This window comes from Lissotriton helveticus, chromosome 8 (genome assembly GCF_964261635.1).
Source record: "Lissotriton helveticus chromosome 8, aLisHel1.1, whole genome shotgun sequence".
NCBI classification, from domain to species: Eukaryota; Metazoa; Chordata; class Amphibia; order Caudata; family Salamandridae; genus Lissotriton; species Lissotriton helveticus.
Genome location: NC_136069.1, coordinates 1,314,880,737 through 1,314,903,479, shown reverse-complemented (window position 1 = coordinate 1,314,903,479; position 22,743 = coordinate 1,314,880,737). Strand labels below are relative to the sequence as shown.

General features: G+C 44.9%; 1 protein-coding gene across 8 annotated transcripts in view; it reads left to right on the top strand.

The window, feature by feature from the left end:
• Positions 1–22,743, top strand: part of CASK (calcium/calmodulin dependent serine protein kinase) — a 1,268,764-nt gene that overhangs the window by 1,025,484 nt on the left and 220,537 nt on the right. For 2 of the 8 annotated variants that reach the window (XM_078658296.1, XM_078658295.1), the window contains 2 exons: positions 12,259–12,327; positions 13,685–13,720. The exons of 2 other annotated variants lie outside the window; for them this stretch is intronic. In XM_078658296.1, the coding sequence (XP_078514422.1) occupies positions 12,259–12,327; positions 13,685–13,720 (105 nt within the window). The remainder of the gene's footprint in view (positions 1–12,258; positions 12,328–13,684; positions 13,721–22,743) is intronic. 4 more of the 8 variants (XM_078658298.1, XM_078658297.1, XM_078658300.1 and 1 more) reach the window with 2 other exon arrangements.

Sequence of the window (22,743 nt, the reverse complement as noted above, 5' to 3'; positions counted from 1 at the left end):
CTGTCTAGCTGAGTTATACCCAAGTATCCCTAACAGTGAGGATGTGGCAACCTTTTTGCATGACTTTGTTTTCAAATAACTGCCATGGGAGCACCTAGGTAAAACAAGTTGCTGTAGTCCGGGCGTGAGAGAATCAAGGCCTGGACTACCAGCTCCTCGCGGGCTGAGGGAGCAAAGGCAGAATCTTGCACAACATACGCATGATTCCAAAGCAGGTAGCAGACAGCTTGATAGCCATGTGTTTCCATAGTACAAGTTTATTTTTTTCCAGCCTCGCCCCCGGACTCTTTATTGTTGATTTGGGAGCTGGTCGAGGACCGAGGCAGACCGGCTAATCAAGGGTCCTAGGAGGATGGGGATTTCGCCTAAGGATCATGAGTTCTGTCTAACGATTTAACTTAAAACGGGATTTGTTTATCCAACTGGCTACCTGCTCCTGACAGGGTACCAAGGTGGGCACTGAGGGATCCATGCCTGGTGCAAGTGAAAAAAAAAACAGCTGGGTATCATCAGTGTAGGAGACAAAAGAAATCCAGAGGGGTGTTATAATGAAAAAAAAAAATGAAAAGAGACTTAATTAAGCGCACTGTGGCCAAGCGGCTTCCTGGCGCTGGGGGGTAAGGGGGAGAAGGGGAAGGAGGGGGAGGGAGGGGAGGGGGGAAGGGAAGGGAGGGGAAGGGAAAGAGAAAACGGGTTCGACACAGCAAACAATGGGGCTAACCAGGGAAGGCCTGAAGAAAAAGAAAGGTTTTTAGTGCTTTTCGGAAAGCCGGGTAGGTGGGAATTGATCGGATAGAGAATGGAAGACTATTCCAATACTGGGGGGCCAGCACCGAGAAACGGGTGCCACCAATGCGAGCTTTACGGAAGCGGGGGACTTGAAGAAGAAGTTGAGAGGACGAACGAAGAGTGCGAGCAGGGATGTAGGGAGTGATCAAAGAAGCAATAAACAAAGGGGCAGAGTGGGTGAAGGCCAGAAAAGCTAGGCAAGCTAATTTGAAGGAAGAACGAAGGCGTACAGGGAGCCAGTGAAGGGACTTGAGGACAGGCGTGATGTGAGAAAATTTGGGAAGTTGAAAGATGAGCCGGGCGGCCTGGTTCTGTATGGCCTGAAGCCGGCGCATTTCATAGCCGGGGATGCCGGAGTAGAGGGCATTCCCGTAATCGAGACGGGAGGTAATGAGGGCTGAGATGATGGATTTGAGGGCATCAGTGGAGAAGAATCGGGATATCTTACGAATGAGGCGGAGGGATAAGAAACAGGATGAGATGACAGCACTAACTTGCGAATGAATGGAAAGGTCACTGCTGACTTTGAGGCCTAAAGTACGGACAGTGGGAACTGGAGTAGGGGGAGTGCCAAGAGAGAGGGGCCAGTAAGAAGGGGACCAGGGATTAGAGGGACCACCAGTGAGGACAAGCTCCGTCTTGTCGGGGTTTAATTTAAGGTGGTTCATGATCATCCAGTCCGAAATGAAAGTTAAAGTGATACTGAAAAAAGAAGAAGAATCAGGAGTGGAGAGATCGAAGATGAGCTGGAGGTCATCAGCGTAGTTATACACGGAGACCCCCAGCTCTATAATATTTGCCAAGGGTTGAAGGTACACATTAAACAATATAGGACTAAGGGAGGACCCTTGCGGGGCTCCACAGGTAACTGGAAGAGTGGCGGAAACACTAGCCTTATCAAAAACCTGAAAGGATCTGTCCATCAAGAAGAAGCCAAGCTAGTCAGGGCTTCTCCTGCAACATCAGACCGACGAATCCTATCTAGGAGTGTAAGGTGATCCACGGTGTCGAAGGCCGTGCAAAGATCAAGTAGTACGATAGCAGCTGTGGCTCCTTGATCCAGTCTCCTTTTTGTGTCCTCAACCACCAATAAAAGAGTGGTTTCGGTGTTGTGTTTAGGTCAGAAACCAGTTTGTATGGTGCAAAATGATCTGTCTCGAGGAATTCAGAAGAGTGCCTTTTAACATATTGTTCTGCCACCTTACTTATCCCACTAAACTCTCACCACCTGATGATATCGCCACCTACCATGCAATGATCCAGCCGACTGCCCAGAACAAAAAGGTCAAAATGCATTCTGTGCAAGAGGAGGACGTTTTCCTTCTGGAGGCTCTGTTGAGGACAGAGCGGACTGTCCACTTTAAAGGGAAAGTTGAGATTGGCTGCCAGCAGCTTTAAGGAGCTCATAACCGGAAGTGTCATATCACCCAGGTTTGAAAAGAACTTTAAATCTGTGTCTGAGGACCATGTCTATATCTGTGGCCAGGTTGCCCCTAGTTTTTGCACACCGCATGAAAAAGAGCATCCGCACAAGCAACTGGGGACGCCCCTTACACTGACAATGGGTCGAAGCAAATAGGCGCTGCGGCCAAACTCATGTCCGTTACCTACTGATGTATTGCTAATTCTGTGGTCCTTCTGTTGCACTAAAATTGTCATCACTGGTAGGAGATGGAGTTAATGTTCAAGCTCCACCCAGAGTACCCTGGGCAGTGGGTTGAGGTTGTTGCTGAAGCATAGATCATCAACAACTCCAGTATTTGATTATATTTTCATGTCAATCTCAATAGGCCACACTATCACGAATATATATAGTGAAGAGTAGGGGGTTTTCAATAATTTCCAAAGGTTTCCATAGATCTGAATTCCACCCGATAGTTTCTCCAGGAGTTGAGTTTCCGCAATAAATCTCTGTTTACCGTAAAGTCAGAAATGAAAAAAAGCCTTTTGGCTTTTAGTGATGTGGTCTGTTTGGATCACCATGAAAAATAGAACTGACAGCTTAATTCATAATATTTTGCCCTTAAGAAGAGGGAACTCCCACAAAACACATTTTGACTGCAAACATCAAACTTCAAAGACTGTGCATTTGTGGCACTCAACTTATAGACCATAATGTTATCTTAAAAATATCAAACAATGTATTTTCTGATAATGTCTTTTTCAAAATAAAGTGTTTATAAAACAAGTTAATATATTATCATGTGTATTAAAACGGTGAAACATCACAATATTTTGCTTTGACTCACTGTAGCTAAACTCATCTTGAAAAAACGTGTACAAATTAAAAATTACATCGCTTTTGTTAGTTCACAAAGATACCAAACAAATGCTTTAGCAACTACAAATGCATTTTTAGCTACATGTAATTTTTAGGAATGTTGCTGTGTGCATTCAAAGTGTGGCAGATTTGTTCTTCTTAAGTGTGATTTTAGTACGAATACCCAAATTAGCCTTTATATTTTTTCTACATGTAACTATGCTTCTGGGAGTAAAAAAAAAACTTTGTGAGAATAACAAACTTGTCATTGCAACAAGCGTGATATGCGTTTTATTGTCATTGCTGAGTTACCAATCTGATAGAGACGTCTAGCTTCAAATTCCTTACCTTTGCATTTCCCAGGTGTCAGGCTGGATCCGGAAACTTTTGCTGAGCAATACTTTGTGCGCGCGACATTGGATGGCTCCATTCGGCTCCGAGTGACTTCAGTAATGAAGTCGCGGTGCCTATATAGGCACCACCCAGGCACGCGGACGTCACTACCGTGCGGTCGGATGGGAACCCATCGGGTTGGATGCCGTTGTCTCCTGTCACGGCGCCAGTGTGGCCTCAGGGATCCGATACCGGATCCGGGGTCGACGCCGGTCGTGCCAACACGACCTCCCTCGATGCCGGTCAGCGGCGCAAGCCCCATCCTCATCGCTGACGACACAGAGCCGGAACGGCAACACAGATTCCTACGCCGACAGAACCCAGAGGTTCTATGTTGTCGCCTGAGCACTTTGTGGACATGCTGGGCTCAGGAGAGTACTAGGCGGAGTCTGGAGACCCACTAGAGAACCAGGATGACTCTGAGGAGACAATGGACCGGTATGGGGAACTTGTGGAAGCCAGTGGTGGGGATATTTTCACAGACTCCGGCATGCTCTCTCTGCCTACAGTGGCCACAGAGGAGGGGGGAGTCCTATGCTTTGGTGGTTAAGAGGGCAGCTGAGGTCCTTTAACTGGAGCTGCCCCCAGTGCAGGTCAGGACTAATCTCCTGACCAAAGTGCTTCAACCTGGGGCTTCTACCTCTGAACCCCTTTTGCCCCTTAATGAGGCACTTACGGACACCCTTATAGGAACATGGTCCAAGCCTAGCACAGGGGCTCCTGTAAATAGGACGATTGCACGCCTCCATCGGCCAGCTTTGGGGGACCGAAAGTTCCTCAGCCAATACCCCACCCCAGAAAGTTTGGTGGTACAGGCCTCTACCTCCCAGGGCGCATTACATTCCGCAACTCCAGATAGGGATTCCAAGAGACTGGACTCATTTGGGAAGATGTTGTCTTCCTCCAGTCTGGCATTGAGTTCGGTGAATACCACATGCTTATTGGGACGTTTCTCCCACTCTCTTTGGGAGACGGTTGCGCAGGTGCTGCCACAAGTCCCGGAGGAGGCCTGGGTTGTGCTCTCCCAAGCTTTTAAGGACGGGAGAGATGCAGCAAAAATTCATCATACGGTGTGGATTACATACAACCGATTTGCTGGGCAGGTCAATTTCAACTACGGTGGCCTTAAAGCGCCACGCCTCGCTTCGTACAACTGGCTTCTCGGGGGATGTCCAAGCCAATTTGATGGACATACCCTTTGATGGAACCCGCCTTTTTGGGGAAAAGGCAGACTCGGCCCTGGTCAGGTTCAAGGACTCTCGAGCCACGGTCAGATCCTTGGGCCTCTCCTTTACTCCTCCTGGACAGTCTTTCTATTGCCCCTTTTGTGGCGACCGAAGGAGTTTCCAGCCTTGTCCGCCATATCCTAGCCACAGTCCTGCACAGACTACCAAGCCGTGCTTGGAAGTGGACGCAGTACATTCCGTCCTAGGAATGGAGGCCAGAAGTAGTCGATCACACTGCCCCCAGCAGCCTCCAAGCACTCCTAGGCTGATTCTGCAGGACCACACAACTCCAGTGGGTGAAATAATTTGTCATCATCTCCCCCGCTGGTGATCTATAACATCAGACAATTGGGTCTTGCAGATCGTCCAGGAGGGCTATTCTCTTCCTTTCCTCTTACTATTCTGCCGAATCAGGCTCATTTAAAGCTGTTCCAAGAGGACGTTACAGCTCTTTAGGCCAAAGGAGCTATAGAAAGGGTACCAGTTTCAGAAGTAGGCAGTGGTTGTTATTCCCGCTATTTTCTAATTCCAAAAAAGAAGGGGCTGCGGCCCCTTTCGGATCTTCAGACCGTCAATCTCTTCCTCAAAAAGGAGAAATTAAGAATGTTCACTTTGGCTCAGGTCTTGTCTGCCCTAGACCAAGAGGACTGGATGGCAGCGATGGACCTGCTGGACGCTTATTTTCATATTCCCATCCAGCCGGGCCACAGGCGTTACCTGCGGTTCAAGGTGAGCCACGAGCACTTTCAGTTTATCGTGCTCCCCTTCGGCCTTACCAGTGCCCCTCGGATGTTCACTAAGGTGATGGCGTTGGTTGCAGCTCAAGTGCCCAGGTTAGGGGTGTAAGTCTTCCCCTACCTCGACGACTGGCTCTTGAAGGTGGGCTTGCCTCAGACAATCGGCTCCCACCTTCAGACCATGGCGAACCTCCTGCATTCGCTGGGGTTCTCTATAAACGTGCCGAAGTCACACCTGACTCCTTCTCAGACGCTCACTTTCATCTGAGCTGTTCTGGACACAGTGCAGTTTTGGGTTTATCCTCCCGAGCCGCGAGTCCAGGATAATCAGGCTATGATTCCGATATTTCAGCCTCTATCTTGGATTTCGGTGAGACTGACTCTGAGGCTGTTGGGCCTCATGGCCTCCTGCATCCTGTTGGTAAGACACGCAAGATGAGGGTTCTGCAGTGGGACTTGATGTTCCAATGGGCACAGCATCGGGGAGATCTCACCAACGTGGTTCAGAACTGCAGTGGTGGTTAACGAACTGAGATTGGGTCAACAGCAGACCTCTCTCCCTTCCACAACCAGATTACACAATCGTGACGGATGCGTCACTTCTGGGATGGGGCGGACACATGGGAGAGATGGAGATCTGGGGTCACTGGTCTCTGACGGAGATGGGGCTCCACATAAACTTGTTGGAGCTCCAAGCGATTTGCTTGGCATTGGAACAGCAGGGCATAACATTGGTGTTTCAACACCTGGCAGGTTCTCTGAACGCCAGGGTGGAAGATCTCAGCCATCGATGCCCACCGGATCACGAATGACATCTCCAGTCGGAGGTGGCGCACTGTCTCTTTCAACAGTGGGGAGAACCTTGGTTAGATTTGTTCGCCTCTGAAGAGAATGCGCAATGTCAGCATTACTGCGGCTATCGTTCGGCGACGTGTTTCGTCATGAGTGGAGCTCAGGCCTGGTGTACGTCTTTCCACCCATAGCACTCCTGCTAACTCTGCGCCTCTATGCGTGGAGATTGAGCGGCAGCAGTTGATGGCTTTTGACCTTTCTCCCGATGTCTGTAATATTACTCTGGCAGCCCTCCACTAAGTCTGTATATGTCATTGGCAGAAATTGGTATTATACTGTACAGAAAGGTCCATTGACCCTCCTTCTGCTTCTATTTGTACTGTCATTTTATTCATTTTAACTCTTCCCTTGCAGGGCTCTGCTTTGGCAACTCTTAAGGGTTACTTGTCTGCTTTGTTGCGGCTGCTAGATCAGCCTTCTCTCTTTAAATCTCCTGTTGTAATTAGATTTCTAAAACGTCTGTGTTGGAAAGTGGGTTATTGGTAGGGGCAAATGTAGGTCTGCCACTGGCAATAAGGCCACTAACACATGATAGGACTCAGCATAGGTCTTAGAAAATTATTCCTTTGCTCAACCCTTGGTAACGTGGCTGCGAGCAGACGGGCTTTCAAAGACAGGTATGTAAAGCATTCAAAAACACCATTTCAGTAAATAATTAAGACACAACACAAAATAAAAATGCAACACCAAGTTATAAAAATAGGTAATATTTTTATCTTTAAACTGACACCAAAACAAAAATAATCCACTGTAGGGAACCAGAGATATGAAATTTTAAAGATTAGTCACTTTCTAGTGCTTAGAAACCAACAGCGCCCCTTTAAGTCATTTCGTTTTCTCTGTCAGGGACACACGTTTATAAATTGTTCTGAAGAATTCTCACCACTGTAGTGGGCCGCCTTCTTCAGCAAGCGGGGTCCAGTTAGAATACCTTCCAGGCGTTCTGCTTGCGGGTCCCAAAGTATCCAACACACATTCAAGGTTCTGGAATCTCCAAGAGGGTCCTTGAAAGTGTGAAACTTCAATTCCGCAATCCACTTGAACAAAACCCTTACAAATTCACTGGTACTCCAGGCTTTGAATTCTTTGTGGGGCTGTCCAGGTGAGCTCTGTTAACATGTAGCTTGCAGGGAGTCCACTCTTAGTCCTTTTGCAGCAAGGTAATCCGCAGGGCTGTAGTTTCAGATTGTGCAGTCTTCATAGGTCAGGCCTTAGAGTTCCTTGCACAGCAAACCTTTCCAGCAGGGCACTTCTTGCTTCATTCAGTTTCAAGCAGCAGATCTGGAGGGCTCTGCCCCTCTCAGATACTTATTCAAAATGCTCTGGGTCAAGCACCAGGTCACTGCTGACCAATGGGAGCAGGGCAACTCCTCATAGTTATGACCACATCCTGTGGAGTGTGGCATTAGTTTGTCCCAGAGTGCATCATTCTTCCAAATCCATAAGGGCTGATTTTCCAGCAAGGAGGTAAGAGCTGGCTAAACACACCCCCTACCATCTACACATACCTTTCTTAAGACTAGCCCTGACTCTGGGTCTCGACTGTCATAGTGGACTGAAACCCAGGCCTCCCCTCTTGCCTTTGAAGAGCGTAGTTTACGACACCACCTCCTGGCCTGGCATTCCTATTGAACAACACACTGCCCTCCCAGCAACCTGGCTATTCCACTTAACTCTGACCAATCAGGGCAGACCACTGAAAGGCTGAATTTGGACTTACAAACAACAAAGTCTCATAACGTATTGAATGTACACTTTAGGAGAAATTTAACAATATAATATTGTTGGATTTACTTCTACCATTCTGGGAAGTCTTTGAATGGTCCGGCTAGTCCTCTCCTATCAATATTTATTAACCAATCACTTCCTACCATGTTAACCTATCTGCCATGGGGTTTGCAATAGGGAAAATTACCTGGGCCACTTTTCAAGAACCAGGGCTTATATAACCATATTTAATAAGTATTTCCCTAATTTCTACAGGACCCCACCCCCTGTGCAACTAGGGGAGACTTCAGGGGTTTTGAATCTGCAGAAATATAGCAGATCATCCATACCCAATTCTTCTAGCATCAAAGTCGAATTTGAGCAGCTCTTTAATACAATGTGGGGAGTGAAATGTAAAATTTCACTTTACCCAGGCATATAAAACTTCATTTTATAAGGGTGGTCCTTATAGATAACTGACCCCCCACCCCTGGATACCTAGGGGTGACCCTGGGGGTCCCTAATATGCAAAAACATGGTAGGTTTTTCATTTTTATGTGCCCCTACCCCCAAAGTCGAGTTTGGTCACAATGTGAGGTTTAAAAGCTGTCCTGGCCACCAGTTCTGCTTTTAAACTGACCTCAGGCTTCAGCAGTGCACACATGCAAGTGCGGAAAATCTGTTGGCCTCTAAACTGCCATGCCCCAGGATACTGGAGACTTCTAGGTAGTTTCAATCCCCTGCCCTATTACATACTAGGGGCTTATGGGGTAGGTCATGCCAATTACAGGTGTACCCCACCATACCATAGTGTACCCTAGTGTATGTTGGGTGTCTTAACTGTAATCTAATGTGTTCCTTTTAGCTTGGCACTGGCCCTGGGCCTGGTTAAACAGAGCCCAGGGTCAGTCTGAGTCAGTTACCACCAGTTCCAGTCAGCAAAAAGTTGGGGGGTGCCCAGGGCTCAGGATGACTTTGCAACAGTCTGGCTCACTTGTTTTCACCCACGCCCTTTATTATGCCACAATGGGACCTTAACTTGGTACTCACTTACCGGATGTGCACTCCTTTCGAGCCTTTGCACAATTGTCCCCTCCGGCTGTTGACCATCAAAACAGCCTTCTTAGTGGCAATTACATGGGCCCAGAGGGTGAGTGAATTGCAGGCATTATCCAGCTTGCCTCCTTATCTTATGTCTTTTCCGGACAAAGTGGTGCTTCGCACCAGAGCATAATTTTTTTTACCAAAGGTTGTGACCTCATGTCATCTGGGCCAATCCATTACTTTGCCCACCTTCTTTGCTCCCCCACATCCCTCTAAGGAAGAGGCGGGCTTTCACCTTCTGGACCCAAACAGAGCGTTGTCGTTCTACCTTGACCGCACAAAAGAGTTTCGGGTGGATGACCAACTCTTTGTGGGATATGTGAGAGCAAAGAAGGGAAAGGCAGTGCAGAAAAGAACCATCTCTCGCTGGGGGGTTCTCTGCATTAAAATCTTTTACGCCTTGGCGAAATAGCATCCTCCTGAGGGATTAAGAGCCCACTCCGCTGGGTACTCGTGCAGTTGAATGATATGCAAAGTGACAATTAATGGATAATGCGGTGTACATGGGATGTGTTACAGTTCTATTGGGCAATTCACTGAGCTATTTCGTAACATAGATTGAATGTAAGGGCCGATTGCATTCGGGCGCAGTTTTGTTAGTATAGTTTGAAGGCCACATAGAGAAATTGTTGTTAGGTACTTGTCTATGCATCACACAAACCATTGATTGTGGTGTGGAAAATCCTTAATCGCCGCCGGTCCCTACGGGTTGTCTGCTACAAGGCTGTGTCAATATGGTTAAAGGTTTGAGCATCGAAAGCTGCCGGCCTCAGGGTTGTAGGCAAATAGCTGTGTAATTTGTGTGACAAGCAATAAAGGTTTTAAAAAAAAAAAACAAAAAAAAGAGCCCACTCCACCAGGGGAAGGCTGCAACTACGGCCTTGGCTCGGGTTGTCCCAGTCCATGACATCTGTCAGGCAGCAATGTGAGCATCATTGCACACGTTCGCAAAGCATTATTGCCTTGATGGTCAAGTGCGCAGGGATGGGCACTTTGCCCATTCAGCCCTGCAAGACTTCTCAGTCTAGGTCATGAATCCACAAACCACTGCTGGGATGGTATGGCTCGGGTATCTGATTCAAAGGTAAGGAATCTGCAGCTAGAAGTCTATCAGATGAACAAGTTACTTACCTTCGGTAATGCATTATCTGGTAGAGACTCTAGCTAACTTCAGATCCTTACAACCCCACCCATGCCTCCCCGCTTTGCGGGCTGATGTTGTAGGTCTAGGGTTACTCCCCTTTCAGGGCCCTAGTTTTGCACTAAATTACATCAGTCACTTTGTGGCTCTACTCCTCTGGCATGGAAAAAACGAAAAGTACTGACGTCTGCGTGCCTGGGTGGCGCCTATATAAGCACCGCAACGACATAACCTACACTACCGATGCTGTCAGCCGGAGCCGAATGGAGTTACTCGACGTCGCGCGCAAGGGGTATTGCTCAGCAAAAGTTTCCGGATCCAGCCTGACGCCTGGGAAATTCAAAGGTAAGGAATCTGCAGCTAGATAGATGCTCTACTAGATAATGCATTACTGAAGGTAAGGAACTTGTCATCAGACTCTTGTCCCTCAGCTCCCTCAACAGTGCCACAAATATCATATCACACTCTGCATATATATCATAAACACACACTATTTAACTATCGAGCCCTTATCAAAATGTTTCCTTATTCCAGCATAATGGTGACATTTTAGTGTTCACCCCTAGCAAAAAAGCAGAACTGCCATTTATTAATTTACGGTTCAGAATGTTGCGTCAATGAGTCAGAATTAAAGTACATCACAGACCTATTAACCTGTGGGTATATTATATTAAGGTATACGTTCAATTTTCACAGTAGTTGTTTTAAATGTTTCTCAATGAATGTCAGCAGAAAGTTATGTTTTTGCATATTAAAGATAGCATCCAGTAAAACATACAAATATTGTCCTCTTTCCCAATTTAACCGAGTTCACTTTATCATCAATTGCAAACAGTAATCGTTCTGGAATTTTCCTTTATTGACATCTGGGTGGGTTGTGAAACGTATTGTGACATCTTGAGCTAGGTGAAATAATTTACTAAATGAAATCTTGAGAGCATCTTCAATACGTACTCATGACATTGGTCATCTTTTAATTCTGAGCCATGGGCCACATGTATCAAAATCCATTTTGCCTTCCTTAAATAGTGAATTTTAGATAATTGCTATTTAAGGAATGCAAAATGTTATGTAAGAAAATAGCGAATCCCTAACCTCGATTCCTAAAGATTTGCAATCACAATTAGATAATAGATTTTAGGTAATACTACTCCATTCGTTCGTATGGGCCTAAAGGCCCATAGGTGTGAATGGTTTTTGAATTACCTAATTTGCGATTACCTAATTGGTAATCTCAAATTAGGTAATGCAATAACAAGGGTGCCCAAGGCCCCCCGAAGCACCCCCACAAAAATGAATGTACACATGTAAAGCTCACACATGCCCTAGGGGCATGTGTGCGCTACCAGGCACTTTGAAATATTCATTTTTGTGCATTTTTCAAACTTTGCACATTTCCCATCGACTTGGAGTCGATGGTAATAGCATTTCCTAAAGGCACAGTTTACATTTAGAAAATACTTGGTACGTGTGCTAAGGGAATCGCAAATTGTGATTCCCTATTTGTAGTTGCAATTTTAGGTAATCACATTTTTAGCCAATACCTAAAATTGTGACTACAAAACCTTTCATACATCTTGAAAGGCTATTTAGCATTCGCAAACAGGCGAAATTACAGAATCGCACCCTTTGCAAATGCTGAATTGTTTGATACATGTGACCCCATATGAAGTTATTTAAAAAAATCAATGTATTCAGCATGCCATAGCTTATACGAATATGTGGATATTTGGTGTTTTTAGTGAAGTCCAGTTTGCTGTGTGTCCGCATCAGAATTCCTATCGAAGGCCAATCAGTTCTTTGTCTTACTCTCATATCTTGTATCTTACTACATACAATCTCAAATAACTGTACTTAAAACTACTTATTACAAATTTCATAAATTGAAGTTACCTTAAATTATAGTTACCATCTTTAGAGAAGGCATATTGAGTAAATAAAAAATTAACATGCAACAGAATTTAACAGCTGCCGTTATGTCTATGCATTTTTTACTATGTACCTCTGCTAGTCATTTTGTGTGTTAATGAACCTTGTGTCTTATTTCAGAGAGATTCCCCCTCTACATCCAGACAGTCCCCAGCTAATGGTCATAGCAGCATTAACAGTTCTGTCATGGTAAGACCACCAGTTGGGCACACAAAATAAGTGTTTCTCATCTAACATTACTGTTCAATTTCCGTATCTCCAGTGGAAATTGGTATACTGCTGATTACGGCAGGTTTAGGATCTAAGTAAAAGCTGTTTTATGTACTGGGGAGAATATATTTACCTGTGTCAGTTCTATATTGACTGGGATCTCCATAATACATCTACATCCAAACATAAAATTTTGTAGGTAAATGCAGACCTGAAAAATGTCTGTCAAAAGAGTGCAAAATGAAAGAAACCAAAAATCATCCGAGCAGGTCACTGAGACCCTCTTGAGACCAATATGTCAGAGGACTGCAGTAGTTTCCGCTATCTGAGTTAACAAATTGGTGTGTCTTCTGCTGTGGTGTATGTGCTGCACATAGTATGTGGAACACGAGTTTGGGCTGGATATGCAGAGCAAAAAATATATATAGCCGCTTGACACTGCACTACAGCAATGCGCTTATTCATAACATCTTTAACACAAAGTAATTGCTGTCTGGCATGTCTCTCCCTGTTAAATATTTCTACGGATGAATCCTTGAAATGGTTGCATTCCTTTTCTTCATTGGTTTCCTTTCAATACACTTGAACTTTGTTCTCTTTTGAAGAAAAATGTTATTCTCATAAGATGCATGTTATGTTTGCAACTCATCAGCTTTGACTGTGAAATCTGTTTAATATCAATAGACCAACCATTCTGTAAAGTGTATAGATCAAGATTTGACCTAATTTTTTTAGAAGATTCTTTAGCAACATTCATTAAGTGCAAATGTCATAACTTGCATAGAAACAGTGCAATGTAGAAACTTTGCTAGCCATCAAGGCACAAGTTTTACCTGCTTGCAATGATGGTCTTATTAATACACCGAGCTCCATTTGCTTCACTACCTTTCTCTGTGAAAATTGTTTAGTGTGAACCATAACGTTAGTGAAAATTCTCTTAAGTATTGCAAGTTGTGTTCTTGATTTGTTTGTGGCCCCATGGGGTGGAGATGTATATCTGTAACACTACTTTTATTCTTTGTCATTCAAAAAATGTAACCACACTTTGTGGATTACTTACTTGCAGATAATTTTGTGTTGAAGATGCTGTTATTGTAAAATCCTTTTTTTCTGTATCTGCTATGAATTTGTCTGCTTACATCAGCTTGCTGCAAAAAGAGCCTGGGCTTGACTTTTGAGTAACATTTTACTATTGAATTGTATTCACAAATTGTACATATTGAGCTTTGTAGTTTATTTAATTATCAAAGGTTCTAACGTGATTTAAAATGTTTCTTCTTTTACTTTTTTTAAACAAAATGAAAATGTTTTCTCCTGGGTTGGCTTTATTCTACAGGACTTGCCGTCAACAACCCAACCAAAAGGACGACAGGTGACTAGATTCCTTCAACACATTTTACTAGTATCCATCCCACCCTTTGTGCTTCCCATATCTGTGTGCTAGTCTGTAGCAATCAAATTTCCTCAACCTTTCAGCATCCCAACATGCTCCATGTGTACTCAGTCTCTTGTTTATTTCTTTTCATAAGAGAAAATTGTACTCATTGTAATTTTATCCTCATGGCATTATCCTACAGTTAAGAATTAAGCTTTTGCAGTGTCGTCACATTAGGACTGTCACTTATATTAGCGATTTGTGTAAATATTAACAGCGAAAAGTGGGTCTTTAGAATTATCGCGCATTCTTAGAGATAAGCATGTTCTTGGTTAACATTTCCCATATATAAAAAAGTCAAAAAGTACAAATATTGTTGCACTCAGTATTTTAAAAGAATGACATTGACAACAAATGCCTTTGTTTTGTACATTATTTGTTAGCTGCCACAGAACAATTGTTGTTTTCATGAAAAGGTACCTAATTTTGTTGATGATCAAAGTCATTTTACGAACCCAGCAGGCATGGGTTAATTTAATTTCATTTAGCAGATAACACTCTCAAATCTATTAAAAATTGAACGCAGGAAAGCTTGTTGATATGTAGCCACTTCTTACAGCACAGAATGGCAATTCATCAGGTTTGATAGACATCTGCCTCAGTTTAGAGTTTTATATTTATCTTTAGTTTTTATTTACCCTTTAACCTCTCCATAACACAATTTTATCTTCATGCATACACAGAAACCTAGATAAATGATTAAACACTTAGTGAGCATAGTAATTCATTCAACGTATTTCATAGTCTGGGCATTAGCATGCTGATCTATTAAACTTGATTTTATTCACCATGAATAATTTGATGTATTAATTACAGTCACTATAATCTTAATTTGAAAATACACCTCTGCCCCAACATTTTATCTGTTCATAAGTTCTTATGTTACATATTTCATTTAAGTTAGTTAACCTCTCAAAAGTGAAATCCGTTTAAATTCCTAACTTTGAATATGTAGAGATTCATACAACGTGCTATTTTCTCAGTAACTGCATTAAGCATTCTAGCAATTGTTCAAAGTCTTGTGCCTCTGTTAACAACCCCAACCCCCCACTCCCCCCCCCCCCCCCAATTTGTCAGAGAAAATAGAGCAGCTTATCCAGTTCTTGAGTAGGGTTTCTTTTTTCTTTTTTTTTGAGACATCAGTGCTTGATGAATGCAAAGAGTATTTTTCATTATAATGTTGTAAATGGAGTAAATTATTTAAAACACAGAACTCTTAACATTTTGAAATATGTAAATCTGTTTTCCCTGAGCATCCCTTGATTTCCATACAGTGTAGTATGAACTTCAGACTATATTGCACCATATATATCCTGTTTCAGGAAACGTGTTTACGTGGATAACTTTTTGACCTGAAACTAAATAGCTACTAAGTTATTTACATAAATTATGCATTTATCCAGAGAAAGACTAATGTCTGTAAATGATTGTAGAAGATACGGGTTTGACCTCCAGGGCAAGGGCTTCACATTAAACTGCTCAACATTCTGGTATTCCAGAATGAAGGTGTGATCCTGTTACAGAATTTGAACAGGTCTGTAGATCTAATGTTCGAGTCATATGAGCTGTAGATTATATGCTGTTCATAGATCGCCATCTAGTGTTTGTTCCGGATGATTGCACTTTGTTTTTCATCGAAGAAGTCTTTCCAGTCACGAGGTAGGTGACTCCTCCTTTCGGTGATAGTGCGCATGGTCAACAACTCCATTGTTAGATAGTTTTTTCCGCCATCAGGTTTGTATGTGAATTGTTGCGCTCCTGTTCAGCACCGTTTCTTCAGGCCCCCTTCGACGCGCATACCCTCGACAGTATTGCTTATCGATCACGTTTCCCATTCTCCACATATCGTTTACACTCAAACCTTCAATCGGAAGATTCGTGGAAGCCTGTTGGGCCTACCCGCGCCAGGTTCAGTAGCAGTCGATGGAACGGACTCCATTCAAGTTCTGTCCAGGGTGTTCCGATAATTTTCCGTGCACCAACTTGCACGAAGTGTGCAACCTTTTCCTATTACCGGAACACGACGAGAAGGACTACGACGCATGTCGGTCGTTTCGATGGAAGAAGACGCTCCGTGACCGTCGGGCTTGACGTCACGAAATGTGCCAGCAAAGAGGCTCCGCGCCGGATCTCCTCGGAGACGAGTCCAAACACGAAGAATCACAAGCGCAAGAAGCCGAAATGGAGGAGGAACACATCTCCGTGTCTGAAGCTGACTCCGATGCCGAAGACCTTACACCGGGACAACGGATCGTGAGTAAAGAGATTTCCTTTCCCTACCATCTCCTCCATAAAAAGGCTCCGGTCCCTCTTCTGCCTTCAGGCCAAGGTCGGCACCGAGAAAAGGTTTCCAGCGCCCCGCTTTCGAGTTTGTCGCTGAAACATAAACAACAGCCTACCGGTTCGGGTTCTACTAGTCCCCACGCCGATGGCGACCAGAAACCTTCAGCTTCGAAATCCAAACACATTCTGGTTTCCGTGTCACCGGTCTCTAAAGCTAAATCTGTGGAGCTGAAAACTTTGAAGCACAAACTTTCGACACCAAAACCGGCATCTAAAGAAAGTACTTCAACTAAAGAGCCTCGGACCGATATTCCACCTTCAGATACGAAACAGAATGAGATTGTGATTAATCCAGAAACTGGACAGATTAATGCCAAACTTCCTGACAAGAGGAAAATGGGCTTACAAGAAGACTACCACATTCCTCTAAAAACAAATCTTCAACCATTGATCCAAATGTATTCATTACACCTACACATTCTCCTCCAACACCATCACCTGACCCACAGGATACATGGGATGGGGATATAGATGACTACACACCACAGAACACTGACCCATGGGATAATTATAATGCTGACCCTCAACCAGATAATGACCCCGACCTATATCCATCCAGACCTTCTCCTCCAGATGATAACATTGGATATATTGTACTCGTTAACAGAGCTGCACAATATCATGGAGTAAAGCTTCATTAAGAGGCTTTAGAGGAGGATTTTTTGTTTGACACTAAGTTTATCTACCTTATTCAAGAGGCTAAATTAATAACTAATACCTCTATCAGGTGTGCTCTAGATCAGGCAGACACAGCAGCTCGGGCAGGAAACACTAGTGTACTGCTCCGTAGACATGCTTGGTTAAGAATTTTAGGAATAAAGCCTGAGGTACAAGCCTCTATTCTTAATCAACCCTGTGACAAAGAACACCTCTTTGGTCTAGCCGTCGATACATCACTAGAAAAGATGAAAAAGGAGACTGAGGTTGCTAAGTCCATGGGGGCCTTACAATCACCTTCCAACAGAGGATCCTTTTGTCGCTCATTTTACAGGGGTGGCTCCAAAAATGTGTCTACAGACAATCCCTCCTCCTCTCACAAGGGCAACAATTTGTCGCCCTCTTCAAGAGATTATTTTAGAGGTGGATATAGAGGAAACAACGGCAAGGGAAGAGGCAGAGGTAACTCAACAAGCACTTTCCCTGCAAACACCAATCAATGACTTCCTTTCCATACCCCGACCATTCCACTCCTGTCTGGGGACGTATTTCACCATTTCTACCCATTTGGAATAAGATAACATCAGACAAATGGGTTCTACAAATTATCCAATCTGGTTATTACCTGCCGCTTACAAGCACTCTACCGAACATTCTTCCAAGGTCACACCTCATGTCACAAGAACATCTCACCCTTGTATAGAAAGAGGTTCTCTCTTTGTTGCAGTAAGGTGCAATAGAACCAATCCCTTTACCATACCAGGGAACAGGGGTGTACTCTGTCTACTTTCTAATTCCCAAAAAGGGTTGTGTAGTGTAGTTCCTATATTCCCAATAGGCTCTGCGCATTGGAATAGTATATCCTGTAGTTTAGACGTTGGACTGAAGTCGACTAGGTCTCTACCGAATATACTAGACTTAATTGTGTGTGTGCCAGCTAGCTCAGAGGTCACTAGAAACTTTCTCGAATGAACAAGAAGGGATTAGTTTCTGACAACCGCTTAAAACATGACAACTTTGTTTCTCAAGAATAAGAAATATATCTCTAGAGTCGCGGAAACAATAGATAGTTATTTCACTCAGTCAATCGTGCATGCTTCGTTTCACCAGAGGTGCAAAGAGAAAGAGAGACGGGCGTTTTCAATAAAACATTTATTGAACACTCTTCTTTCTCAAGCATAAGAAATGACATGCTGCAATCGTAATACTTGTGGTAAAGTACAAGGCGTACAGTACGAAGAGTATTATAAAATAATATTGTAAAAGCATGATATGGTTTCTAAGCCATAAAATACCTAAAATGCATAAAATATACAGTGCAGCTCCGAATCAGTCAATGAGCCAGGTCTTGAGGTCCTTCCTGAACGTGTGCAGGGTCGGGGAGCGTCTGATGTTCACAGGGAGCTCGTTCCAGGTCTTGGCTGTGATGTGGGAGAAGGCTCTCCCGCCTGCTTTGCTTTGCGAATGCGGGAGACCTCTGCCAGGGCGAGGTCAGAGGAGCGGAGGTTTCTTTTCGGTACGTGGAAGGACAATCTCCTGTGAGGTATTTGTGTCTGGAGTTTAGGGATTTTTAGGCATGGGTGAGGAGTTTGAAGGTGAGCCTCTTCTCGACGGGGAGCGAGTGGAGGTCTCATTGGTGTTGGGTCATGTGTTTGTGGCGCGGTGTCCCGAGGATTAGTTTGGCTGCGGCGTTCGGGATGGTTTGGAGTTTGTGTAGAAGAGTTCTATTGAGTTCGGCATAGAGGGCGTTGCCGTAATCCAGTCTGCTCGTTATGAGAGCGTGGGTGACGGTCTTTCTGCAGTCGGTGGGGATCCATTTGAAGGTCTTACGGAGCATGCGCAGGCAGTTGAAGCTGGTGGAGGCGACGGCGTTGATCTGGCGGTTCATGCAGAGGGAGGAGTCAAAAATGATACAGAGGTTTCGTGCGTGTGGGTGGATTCCCGAGTGCGGGGGGCCACCAGGTGTTGTCCCAGGCGGAGGTGCAGGGTCCGAGGATGAGGATGTAGGTCTTCTTTGAGTTGAGCTTCAAGAAGCGATCTTTTATCCAGACTGCCACGTTCTTTATTCCTTCCTGGAAGCTGGGTCTGGTGCCTTCTGGATTTTTTGTGAGTCAGAGGATGAGCTGGGTGTCGGCATAGGATATGATGCAGAGTCAGTGCTGTCTGACGATGGAGGCGAGGGGGGCCATGTAGATGTTGAAGAGTGTGGGGCTGAGCGATGATCCTTGGGGTACTCCGCAGTTGATAACGGTGGGTTCGGAGAGGAAGAGAGGGAGTCTGATTCTCCGGGTTCTGCTGGAGAGGAAGGATCGGATCCAGTCGAGGGCGGTTCCTTGTATCCCTGCGTCATGAAGTCTGGCTGCAAGACTACAGTGAGAGACGGTGTTTAAGGCTGCGGAGACGTCTAGAAGAACGAGGGCTGCGATGTGACCCTGGTCGAGTATCATGCGGATGTCGTCGGTGGCAGTGAGAAGGGCGGTCTCGGTGCTGTGGTTCCTGCGGAATCCAGACTGTGAGGTGTCCAGGATGGAGTTCTCTTCTATGAAGGCGGTCAGTTGGGCGTTTTCAAGTGTCGATTACTTTGGCCGCGAAGGGAGGAGAGAGATGGGCCAGTAGTTTTTCAGGTCTGTACGGTCGGCCGTGGGCTTCTTGAGGAGGGGTTTTCCCTCCACCCGCTTCCAGACATCTGGGAAGATGCCGGACCTGAAGGAGGGGTTGATGATTCGTTAAAATTCGGGTGCGATGGCGGAGGCTGCTCTGTGGAATATGTGCGGTGGACAGGGGTCCGCAAGGGCTCCTGAGTGGGTCTTCTTCATTTTAGCGGAGATGAGTTCTGCGGTGGCGGGATCCCAGGTCATGAAGGTAGACTTGCGGCACGGGGGTTGTCCGACATATGTTCGCTGAAGTTGTCGTAGGGGGCCTTGATCTTCAGATGGAAGTAGGAGCTGAGCTTGTTGCAGAGTTCCTGGGAAGGTGTGATGTCCGTCGTTTCGCAGGGGGGTTTAGCGAACTGCTGTATTGCGTTGAACAGTTCCTTGGCGTTGGTTGCTTTGGTCTGGGCTTTGTCTCTTAGGAAGTTCCGTTTGGTGTCTCTTAGGCGCTGGTGGTATTTCTTCAGGGCGTCCCAGTGGTTGTTACCCGCTTCCGTAGTTTTCTGGTTTCGCCAGGTTTTTTCTAGGCGTCTACAGAGCGTCTGGCTTTTTGTAGTTTTGTGGTGAACCAGGCGACCTTCAGGGGGCGTTGTTTGGTGGAAACACGCGAACTATGCAATTGCTCCACGACCAAGGATTCACAGTAAATCTGTCCAAATCCCATCTCCAACCATCCACGTCTCGAGCATATCTAAGAGCTACTATAAACACACAAAAACTCTAGCATACCCAACTCCAGCCAGAGTCCAGAATATACGAACCTTGATGTCTGTTTCAGCCGCTCGAGTTTTCATGCTGTTAATGGGAATGATGGCATCTTGCATTTTTATAGTCCCCTAGGCAAGACTTTAGATGCGTCCCCTACAGGAATGCTTAGCATGTCAGTGGAACCAAGGGCATGGTCAGCTATCAGATCTAGTGTTGGTGACGGGTGCACCCATCGCTCTCTGCAGTGATGGAACACACAAAACCTTTTAAAAGGGCGGCCCAAGGGTGGCCCTTCAGTGACCCGGTTCCACAGTTAGTACTGACAGCAGACGCATCACTGACAGGTCCGGGAGCGCATCTCCAAACCCACACAATTCAGGGCATTGGGAGCTTTTAGCAGAAACAGCTTCATATAAATCATCTAGAGCTGCCAGCACTTTTCCCTGTGTCTCTGCGATAACAGTAAGCCAAAATACAAAGCTGTGTGAAGTCTTCAGCCAGATTCCCTTGGCATACATGAAACATATCTAATAGCTGCTATGATCTGCTTGGAAACACAGAGTTGAGGAAAGTGTCTGAGTGAAGGTTGTATTAGCAATGCTGTAGTCGAAAAACGGCCACTGAAAAACGAGATGATAGGCACACAAACATCTAGAAGTGTTGCTAAAGAGGTGACACAAATATGAGTTTCCACAAAGATCAAATCAACAGCTTCAGGAATCTTTATACGAGGAGATTGAATACTATCTGACTTTCAAGAGTGGTGATGATTAGCATTATTCAGAACTGAGCGACATTTACAAAGCTTGCCAACCATGCTACTGATCAGTAGAGCACCAAGATCTGGCAGGACATTAACCGTTGCTGTAAGAAGGTACCAAGGATGTAGATATGGAGAGCAGTCTTCCACAGTTTTCAAACCATAAGATTAGACTGACCACCACTTGTAGTTTCACAAGTTGAGATGCATTTGAACCCACAGTAGAACGAATGAGTTTGAGCTACCCCATGCTCTTGAGCAAGTACCAGAATTGCAGATGTTACTGACCCACTATCATATATGTAAATAATTAAGACACAATACAAATTAACATCAACACCAATTTATAAAAATAGGTAATATTTGTATCTTTTAAATGACACCAAAACAAAAAGAATCCACTGTAGGGAACCAGAGATATGAATTTTTAACGATTGGTCACTTTCTAGTGCTTAGAAATCAAGCTTGCCCCTTTTAGTCATTTTGTTTTCTCTGACAAGGACACCTTTAAAATTGTTCTGGGGAATCTCACCAAATGTGCTGTGCGCCTTCTCCAGCAGGAGGGGTCCAGTTAGAACGCCTTCCTAAAGTTCTGCTTTCGGGTCCTAAAGTATCCAACACACAATCCAAGGTTCTGAAATCTCCAAGAGGGTCCTTGAAAGTGTGAAACTTAAATTCCGCAATCCACTTGAACAAAACCCTTAAAAATCCACTGGTACTCCAGGCTGGGAATTCTTTGAGGGGATGTCAAGGTGAGCTCTGTTAACCTGTAGCTTGCAGGGAGTCTACTCTTTAGTCCTTTAGCAGCAAGGTAATCCACAGGGCTGCAGTTTCAGTTGGTGCAGTCTTCAGAGTTCAGGCCTTAGAAATCTTTGCACAGCAAAACTTCTCAGCAGGGCAATTCTTGCTTAAGTAAGTTTCAAGCAGCAGATACGGAGGGCTCTACCCCTCTCAGATACTTATTCAAAATTCTCTGGGTCAAGCAGCAGATCACGGCTGACCAATGAGAGCAGGGTAACTCCTCAAGGCGATGACCACCTCCTGTAGAGTGTGGCATTATTTTGTCCCAGAGTGCATCACATCTTCCTAATCCATAATGGCTGATTTTCCAGCACAGAGTCAAGACCTGGCTAAACACACCCCCAGGGATCGCTTATTTCCCTAGACTCTCCCACTACCATCTGCACATACCTTCCTTAAGCCTAGCCCTGACTCTGGGTCAAGAGTGTAAAAGTGTACTTGACACCCAGGCCTCCCCTCTGCCCTTGAAGAGCATGGTTTACGACTCCACCCCCTGGCCTGAAATTCCTATGGACCAGCACGCTGCCCTCCCAGCAGAGTTGGTAACCCAAGGGGCTCTTTATCACCTCTTCAAAGCAGCCTGGCTAATCCACTTAACTCTGACCAATCAGGGCATTCCACTGGAAGGCTGAATTTGGACTTACAAACAAGAAAGTCTTATAACTTCTTGTATGTACACTTTAGGAGAGATTCAACATTATGATATTGTTGGATTTACTACTACCATTCTGGGAAGTCTTTGAATGGTCAGGCTAGGCTTCTCCTATCAATAGGTATTAATCAATAACTTCCTACCATGTTAACCTATGTAACAAGGTACTTACAACAGGAAAAAAATGACCTGGGCCATTTTTCCTGCACCAAACATATTTATCTGATAGAGACATCTAGCCGCAGATTCCTTAACTTACAATATCACCAGGCGTGAGACTGGATCCGGACTTTTTTTGCAGCAACACCTCTGCGTGCTGGGGGACGTGTCACACGACCCCGCCCTGACGTCTTCCACGTATGTGACGTCAGCGAGGTCATATAAGTCC